At 37.7% G+C, this 9764-nt stretch overlaps 1 protein-coding gene across 1 annotated transcript in view; it reads right to left on the bottom strand.

Moving 5' to 3' along the window:
• Nucleotides 1-648: 648 nt before the first annotated feature.
• Nucleotides 649-9764, bottom strand: part of NEK1 (NIMA-related kinase 1) — a gene marked incomplete at its 3' end in the record, with an annotated part of 34443 nt that continues 25327 nt past the window's right edge. The window contains exons 20-28 of the mRNA XM_010289374.1: nt 8672-8749; nt 7527-7622; nt 6823-6996; nt 5296-5361; nt 4971-5205; nt 3511-3663; nt 1658-1849; nt 944-1064; nt 649-731 (exon numbers count right to left, since the gene is read on the bottom strand). Of these exons, the coding sequence (XP_010287676.1) occupies nt 649-731; nt 944-1064; nt 1658-1849; nt 3511-3663; nt 4971-5205; nt 5296-5361; nt 6823-6996; nt 7527-7622; nt 8672-8749 (1198 nt within the window). The remainder of the gene's footprint in view (nt 732-943; nt 1065-1657; nt 1850-3510; nt 3664-4970; nt 5206-5295; nt 5362-6822; nt 6997-7526; nt 7623-8671; nt 8750-9764) is intronic.

Below are 9764 nucleotides of genomic sequence, written 5' to 3'. Positions count from 1 at the left end.
GCCTGATCCCTTGGTTGTCCTGCAGGTGGCCGACACAACAAAAAAACTAGTTTGCTTAAGCCACCCACAAATAGATGGACTAGTATCACCAATGATACTTGACAGTATTGCTGATATATTTTCTATTCTACTGTAAAATATGCAGGCCTTCTGAAGTTACTTCAAAGACCTCCAAGAGCAAGCAATTCTTCTATGCAATAAAGATAAAAGATTATCATTACCAGTTGCTTACAACTTTTTTTTAATCCAAGCTGCAGCTCAATATTAATTTGACATGTCTATAAACAAAGCAGTACTTCTATTAAGTAAATTCATATCAGATTTCATAACATTTTAAATAGTCATTTTTGAAAGGTTGTAACATTCAGAAACTTGACATTCACTTTTAAGTATTAGAGTGGGCCATTGCCCTGTTCACCTATACAAAGTGCAGCTTTGTTGTTACATGTTTTCTTCTAAAGCGGCAAATACAACACCCACAATTTGTCTTCCTAATCCACCAGAAATTTGATTTTTAGAAGTATGAACTAAAAAAGAAAAGGAAAACAGAAAACCTGCTCTTTTGGGGTTAGCGAAGAAGTGAGAAGGGATGTTTCAAGTATGCCACACTGCCAGCTACAATAAACAAAACAAGAGACTTTGACTGACCTTCTGGAGCTTCCTTTTGCGGCTGCACCTTGTCAAGCACTGCTTTCTCAGAAGCTGCCTCGTTTCTTCTGTCAAGTTGTGCCCTATTATAAAAATACCACATCCAGGGGAAACACCATGTAACAATAGTCATTAGTCAACTGAAAAAGTCACCAAGTGCAGCAAATCTAACACGGCAGACAAACAATGAAGCTTTAGCTAAGCTTAACATTTTAACTGATGTATATATCTAAATACTACTGAGTTAAAGCTAGTTGTTTGAACTGGAGAGAGATAAGAAGAAGAGAGTACTTACTTATCCTCTTTCTCTTTTATCCACACTTCATTAACAGTGATGGGAAATTCCTTACTCTCCTTACACTGGCACTTTTTATCTTCTGTTTCTTCCAACATCTCTGCTTCCAAATCATCAGGTTCTAAAAATTAATGAAGTCACATACCTCATTAAAAATGAATCCCAACCAAACAAGATGTCAGGAGAGACTATACATCTTAAGATTACACTTAAATCCTTCAGCTTTAATACTTTTCTGTATTTTGCAGAAACAACTTAAGTTTTGTAACCCCAGAGCTAAAAGTTTGTTTCCAAGACAAGAAAAATATCTTAAAGCTCCAATGAACTATGTCTTCTAAAAACCTCAGTAGCATTCCCCCAGAAGTCAGCAGGGTGCTGGTATCATTACAGGGGAAAAGATTCCAGCGCAACTGTATGGGGAGAAACAAACAAAAAAACCCCAAGAACAACAACAAAAAATCTGAAGCACTTTAGAATTCCACTTCTATTCTAAAGAGTTTTCTATAAGCACACAGAAAAGTTTCTGGAAATTTACAAAATACATTAGTGAATCAAATTACAACACAGACATAGAAAGTCCTTGGTCCTACCTAAAAGGTGTTAATAGAAAACTGCACATTACTTATGGGAAGATAGAAAAGTATACAGGATCATTACTTCCCTCACTGAACTGGAACACAGATTGTAATTACAATTACTAATGAAATCTCTTACCATCCAGCATAATAGGTTTACTCTGCACCTGTGTAGGTCCAGCTCTTTGAGATTCTTCTGGTATAGTCATATCAGACTCCGTGACATCAACGGGTACTGAAGACTGAGCTCCAGACATAGCAAAAGCTTTCTCTTCCTTGTCCTCTTTTATGATCAAGGACTGATGATCTCCTTCAAGAAGTTCTGCAGTACCTAATGCAAAATTACTCTATTATTTAAACAGTGCTTTGACACAGTTTGATAATAAACTACAGTACAACTGCAAGGTAAGTTGAGAATTTCTGTTTCTTTAAAGGAAAACAGAAAAGTAAAGTTTGCATGATTTTATTACAACTATTATGAAAAGGGAAGCTAGAATTATTAAAATTTTAATTTGACCAGAAAAAAAAGTCCACTCATATGGTAAGTCACATGCTAACAAGGTTATAGGACCTATCTAATACAAAATTCAGTTGATGATATCCTGTACTGGATTTGTGTGGCAAGGTTTTGGTAGCGCGAGGGCTGCAGGGATGGCTTCCCTGAGAAGCTGCTAGAAGCTTCCTCTGTGTCTGACAGAGCCAATGCCAGCCGGCTCCAAGACAGACCCGCTGCTAGCCAAGGCCAAGCCCATCAGTGACAGTGGCAGCGCCTCTAGGAGAACAGAGTTAAGAAGGGAGGGAAAAAACACCGTGCAACTGGAGAGAGGAGAGAGAACATGTGAGAGGAACAGCCCTGCAGACCCTCAGGTCAGAGCAGAAGGAGGGGCAGGAGGGGCTCCGTGTGCCAGAGTAGAGGTTCCGCGGCAGCCCCTGGGGAAGCCCATGGTGAGGCCGGCTGTCCCCCTGCAGCCATGGAGCTCCACACTGGAGCAGATCTTCACCTGCAGCCCAGGGAGGACCCCACACCGGAGCAGATGGATGCCCAAAGGAGGGATCCCGTGGGAAGCCCACGCTGGAGCAGATTTGCTGGCAGGACCTGTGGCCCCACAAGGGACCCCAGGCTGGAACAGTCCGTTCCTGAAGGACGGCACCCCATGGAAGGGACCCAGGCTGGAGCAGTTCATGAAGAACTGCAGCCTATGGGAAGGACTCATGTTGGAGAAGTTCATGGAGGACTGTCTCCTGTGGGACGGACCCCATGCTGGAGCAGGGGAAGAGTGTGAGGAGTCCTCCTCCTGAGGAGGAAGGAGCAGCAGAGACAACGTGTGATGAACTGACCACAACCCCCATTCCCCATCCCCCTGTGCTGCTCAAAGGGAGGAGGTAGAGAATTCAGGACTGAAGTTAAGCCTGGGAAAAGAAGGGAGGGTGGGGGGAAGGTGTTTTAAGATTTTAGTTCTCATTATCCTATTCTGATTTGATTGGTAATAAATTAAACTAATTTCCCCAAGTTGAGTCTGTTTTGCCCACGATGGTAATTGGTGAGTGACCTCTCCCTGTCCTTATCTTGACCCACAAGCCTTTCGTTTTGTTTTCTCTCCCCTGTCCAGCTGAGGAGAGGAGTGGTAGAGTGACTTTGGTGGACACCTGGCATCCAGCCAGGGTCTGCCCACCACACATCCACTTTAAAAAACAGACTTGTTTCTATCAATAAGCGAAGTCCAAGACTTTTCAATAAAATGAAGATCCTTCTCTTTCAAACACATCCTTCTTAATTTCTTACCACTTCACTGAACTTGAAATATTTTGGTGTCTTCCAGCATCAGCTTGTGCTGACATTTAGAACATTTAGAACTGAGGCAACACTCAGAAGTGGAAAGCAAAAGTGAGCACAGAATACGCTTTTATGACTTCAAAATTGTTCTCAATAGACAAACTGGCAATCTGGCACTTTCTACACTTGCAGTGTAGATAATTACCAGCTGTGCTTACCGTTTATTACATCTAGCTCCTCGAGTAAGTCAGTTTGCAGCTGCAACTCTGCTTCTCCTAGGATCTTCAGGACTGAATCAGTAGGGCTTTTGCCCCAGACTTTCCTGTGGTGTTCACCAATATCCAGCCTAATTACTTCCCCCAGAGTTTGACCTTTTGGGACACAATCACAAATATAGAAACTTTTAGAAATTAGAAACTTTTATTCACTTTCTATACAATAAACAAACAAAAAACTTCCACAAAACTAAAAACTATTAAGCCAGAACTCATGACACCTCACCCCAAGTCAGACAGCCTAAAGACTGTGCTCAAAAGTCTAGAGTTTTTTCCGCTGCCAATTCCATTTAATTACAGGAGTTATTCAATGCCAGTTAACACCTGCAACTTAACAGCAGGAGGAGATCTGTTCAGCAATTCAGGCACTCCAAAAGAAAACAGTGCGAGAAATGTTTAAAACTGGCATGAGATGGTCTTAACTTTAGCTGAAATGGGAAACTAGAAAGTCTCTTGTCCTGCTGTCCTTTGACATTTGTTTCTGTTATTTCGCCCTCCAAGGAAAACAGGACATAAAGCAACAAAGAATAGTGCAAAAGAAGTTGTTTCTTGATCTTCTAACATCCTAGCCATGCAAAACTACTATGTTACGAAGTAAGACTGGATATTAGGAAAACTTTCTGTACTGAAAGAGTGGTCAGGCATTGGAACAGGCTGCCCAAGGAGGTGGTGGAGTCACCATCACTGGAAGTGTTCAAAAAACATGTGGATGTGGTGCTTCGGAACATGGTTTAGTGGGCATGGTGGTGTTGGGTCAACGGTTGGACTTGATGATCTTAGAGGTCTTTTCCAACCTTAATGATTCTGTGATTCTGTAAGTCCGTCACATTCTCAATGATTATTTATTTCTACAATGTGAAATGGACCCTTAATAAGATACACTGAAATCAGGAAAAAGGTTTTCCACCCAAGAGACCAGAGAAGGCAGATAGAAAACTTCAAGACAGGCTTGATTTAAAAAAAACAAAAGAGCTAAGAAGTGCACAATAAAAGTAACAGATAAAAATTGAGAAAACCCTCAGTTTTTATTGTTCTACTGATAACATAAAAGCATTTTGAAGTTAAATAGAAACTTGCATATATCTTAAGTGCTTTTTATTCTTTCTGTTACATTAGTGCCTGTTTAAAAGCCACTTACAAAGAAAGCAATCATGCATTTAATTAGGTAACTATTTGTTGAAATTAGGATATTATTTGTTTAATCTCCTGCAGGCCATTTAATTAGTCCGTCTGTGCCTTATTCCTTATCGAAAGGAATACATAACCACCTGTTTTTTAGAAGCAGATGACATGCAACTGATAACAAGATGATAATAATAAAGAGTACTTGCTTTATAAGAATAGACCCTACACACAGTAAACTGATTTACTAATATCATGGTGACAAAAAAATAAGTACTTACGGTCTGTTCCCGAGAGAGAATCTTCCATTGATAACTGAGCTAGAGGAACTACCAACTCAGATGCCCCAGATTCCCATTTTTTGCGATCTCCTAGAAGTGGATGGTCACCTTCTTCTTGTTCCTTACCATCTTCAGACCCAGCTGATTCAGAGATATTTTTACACTCCTTTTTTCCTTTCTCATCTTCTTGAGCTTTAAGATTTTGATTTAATCTTCTCAGTATTTCTCGTTTATTCTGAAATAAGGGCCAACATATACCACTTATAATAGTACCTTTCGTAAAAGGAAAAGAAAACTAAATGGAACTGACTACAATTTGACATACTTGCATTGCAAAATCTGGCTTTTTAATTTCCTCCTCAGCTTCCTGGATAGCAGTTACATTTTCATCCTTTAAGTCCAGGAAGCATGAAAAACAATGCAGAAGAATATCTCAGAAGAAATAATCTTGAGAATATTAATGGATGTAATAGTGAAAAATCACCTCAAATTTTTTCATTGACAACTGCAGATAGACTGAAACAGAATGCATGATACTTCTGTTTTTATGGGACTTCCCAAAGACAGAATTTCAAGGGCAGCTTCTGTCTTTGAACCATTCACTATCTGAAAGTGGTGAGCAAATGAATCAGACTCAGTTTAAGCAGACAAGTGAAAGTTCAGAGCACAAAACATGTAAAGATAAAACTAGATATGACCTCTACAGCAAAATACCACCAAATTCCAATGCTAGAGATTAGTAACTCTAGAGAACAAAAAAACAGTGGCAAGGACAGAGTCAAGGAGTACCTGTAAAGAAAAGCAGAAGGGAGAAGAGACAACTTTAGTGATATCTAAAGTAGTCAAACTAAAAATGGAAGGCAAAAAATGTAGAACTGATCTTTGTGTACAAGGCTTGTCTTCGTCAATTGCTCCGTGTGCCAATTTTTAGTCAGTTATAGTCCCCATCTTGCATTACTGTAAAACTATCCACGTGGAAAAAATGTGCTAATGATTTAAGCATTTGTCAAAACACAATTTGTTTATTTTTACAGCTATTAACTGACATCTTTCAGTGTATTACATTTTATATACACTATTTAGCACTGAGTCTCACTATACTCCCATAGCCATAGCCTTCAGGGTTGTATACAGTATATAATCCCACACAACACTGAAATCTAGAAATATCTTAGGTAAAACCACAGAAGTTAACATTCAAATTAATACATATTGTGTTAAAAACTCAAATTGTACAACAATTTATTCAGTTTCACAATTGTTACTGAAATCAAATGGTGGTAGTAGAGGTAAACGTGTAAGCATTTACAATATCAGGACCCAAGATCACAGAAAATAGAAAGTAGGAAGCCTCTAATACTGTTTTAGACAACAAGAGACAACACTACCAAAATCAAGTCTCTTAAACTTTATATTCTCTGTTATACTCAGCACATACTGTCGAACTCACTGAAAACAAGAATTAACATAAAATTGTCCTATTATTAAACTTTTATTTTCTTACTTCGACCAGGTTACAAACTCCTAAACTCCCCTCTTCAAGAGGCTGATGAAAATGCTGGTTATTTGATGTTTTCTTCCACTAATCATTACTGCCTTGATCAAAATTGAAATTGCAGCCTAGGGTTCATCATAAGCCATTTTGTTCAAAACTGACTGAAATTGAGTTTCAGTGTACAGATGTATTTCAACAGCTTCCAAGTTTTGATTTCTTTTTAAATACTTTCCCTAATTAGAAGCAACAAGTATCCTTAATTTTCTTCTATCTAATCCACATTTTCATCTAAAAATTCTTTTTCAAATCAGTATCTTTGTTTCCCATTAATTTTACCCTCTTAGCAAAAGTACCTACCACACCCACTTCCTTCAAAGCAGAAGTCATGGAGATGACCGGTGTATCAGGCTTCACTGGAACTTGTGGCTTAGGAAGAGCTGCTCCAAGCTCTTGTAGACCATGCACAGGACTGTGCTCTGTAGCTCCCACATGAAAAGGCACATTAGGGTTCTTTACCCCTTTTGCTATCAGCTGTATAGATTCAGTAAAAAAAATTTAAATCAACAAATTAACTTCAAGACTTTGCACATTAAAGACAGTACTATCAAATAGCCTCTTGTAAACCTTAGAAAAGGACAATAATGCCATACATTTTCATACAGAAGACAAATGCCAACTGCACATATGAACTATTTCCAGTTTATCAGCTTCACAACAACCTGCTTTTTGTAGCTATATATTACTAGTCGGACTTATTACTCCACAGCACACAGAAGCAAAAGAAGATTAAGTACACTTTGGTAAGTTACAGATCATTAATAAAATACTGAAGGTGATCCTAATGATTCTTAGGTTTGATGTTCCTAAATTCTCGAACCAAATTCTTCATTCAAGTATACCTAAGATTAGGCTTCTAATGAAGCAATTCTGACAGATGCCCTCCTCAGTTTCAGAAAACAAACGAATTATCTAAGCTTGAAAAATCACAGTATAGGATTTTAGTTATACGAAGATATGGCACTACATACTTTGACTGTGTGTTAACAGGTTTATTTTCTTACATGTTCTTCCCAGGCTCTTTTCTCTCTTTCATATGCTTCCTTTCTCTTTCGCTCTAACTGTTCTTTCAGAACTGCAGCTCGAGCATTTGCTTGGGCCTATAGTAAACAAGTAAAAAAAGACCAACTTAAAATCATAAAAAGCATTAGCACCCCTTTGCATGGAACATTTTAAAAAGAAACATTCTTGGATTACTTCATCTTCCTTTCCCTCACTTATTACTGTTTAGACTGTGAAGGGAGGACTCTGCTGACAATCAAAATCACCACACAAGTATAATAAATGATCTTCTATGCCAAAAATAATGGCAACACCTCAAAATTTAATTACAGTTCTTGATTTGCATGATTATATTTTTAGTGTACACAGTAATCTTAAACAAAGTAATGTAAAATTAGAATCTCTACTTAAAATTATTTTTGAAGCCAAATGCATTAATATTAAATCTTCAGTTTGAACTTTACAAACTTACTCAATATAAACACAAAAAGCTTCAGTTGCTGTTTCACCTCTAGTTTTAAGGTTAGGCATAAGGTTAGCTTGTGTTTACATTGCTCTTTGCAGATGACGGGGAAAAAATAATCATAGAATAGACAGAGTAATACTTGCTATGTATCGTATGGCAGAGAGAGTTATTGATATAAGTACACTGCAGGGAATAAAGTTCCAATCAAACATTAGATGTCTGTAAAACATATTGGCTTTAAATGTACTTCTTCACAGTACACTTCTTTAAATGTATTGATATGGACTATCTTCCAATCTACATGTAGCCCATATCAGCACAGGTAAGGAGTTTTGCCTTCCTTTATTCTTTTAACTAGAGTAAAGTTATTATTTAAGGTACATCTTCCTTCCCCTTTTGGTATCAAAATGCTATTTTAATTATAACAAATTGCCTTTAGGACTAAAGCTAACCTAGAGAAAAATCTCAAGAGCAGGCATGGGAAAAATCCATATACATATTTTATAATTTCTGAGATAAAACAGTTGAACAGAGTTGTTACCTCAATACAGTTAAAATAAAAACCCCTTGTAGCGGATGTATGAACAAACTACTGATAACAAAATGAAATGTAAGAAACTTCATGAGATATGAAACAAATCTGAAAACACTAAGTTCCATCTCCTCCCTCCCCACAGCTACCTTCTGTGCTTCTATCCTTTTGCGTTTCAGTTCTGCTTCCTCACTCGATTCTTGTCCATCAGAACTGGCAGCTTCATTCTGTGAAGTGAGAGTCCTCAAAGAATTATCATTAATTCATGTATTCATCAGCTGATATAAGTGACTACTTGGATCGTTTAGACTGATTGTATGACTAACATGGGTCATAATTTCACCAGGTAACTCCTCACTCAAATGTTATGTCTACTTGGACAGAACTTCATCTTTGATTTGTGAGGTTTTTTGTTTATTTGATTGGTTGTGTGGGTTGTTTTTTTTGTTTTGTTTTAAAACATATGAAGCTTTTACAAGGCAGGAAGAGAGTAAGACACCTATTACTGCAAGGGAAGTGACCTACTGATGCTGGGCTTTCACCTGCCACCCCTCATCACCGTTGCATGCTCTGCGGGTAAGGTATACAAGAACGGTTTGATGCTCTGGAATTCCAGTTTTTTCCACTGTATGTGCTCCAAGGGAGGTGGAATCGGTGAGGGGGGAAATGGTAACGAGTAAGAATATATAAGGTCTATCTCTGAAATGTCCGTTTTCAATCTCTCTTACTTCTTTCCATGGCCTTTGCATATTCCTATTTACAGGACACCCTCACAGAGCTTTGCAAAAAAAGTTCTTACAGAAGCCTTTTATTGTTCATGCCCAACTAGTGCAAACCTTTTATTTAAAATAAATTATTTAGAAGCCCTATTTAGTAGGCTTCTTGCAATATAAGAAAAAGAGTGTTATTAGAAATAATGTGGAAAAACACAAGCAAGAATTTTAGGTAAATTTTAAAGTGAAAATAAAGGAAATGAGGTCATGCCCACCTTGGCTGTAGTCAGCTAACAGAAAAAAAAAATGACTGGAAAGAACACTGGAGAGAGAAAAACTGAAGAAAAATAATTCGGCAGTTTTCACAGGCAAAGGAACAAATACATATATTAATCTATTGTACATAAAATAGGATACTATACAGTAGCGATAGATATAAAATTTTTAATTAACATACGGAAATAAACATATCTATGACAAGATTTGGTCTGAGATGGTGTTCCTCTAGAAGTGAACCTCCATGCTAAAG

Source organism: Phaethon lepturus, unplaced genomic scaffold (genome assembly GCF_000687285.1).
Source record: "Phaethon lepturus isolate BGI_N335 unplaced genomic scaffold, ASM68728v1 scaffold746, whole genome shotgun sequence".
In the NCBI taxonomy this organism is placed as follows: Eukaryota; Metazoa; Chordata; class Aves; order Phaethontiformes; family Phaethontidae; genus Phaethon; species Phaethon lepturus.
This window is presented reverse-complemented; position numbering and strand designations above follow the sequence as displayed.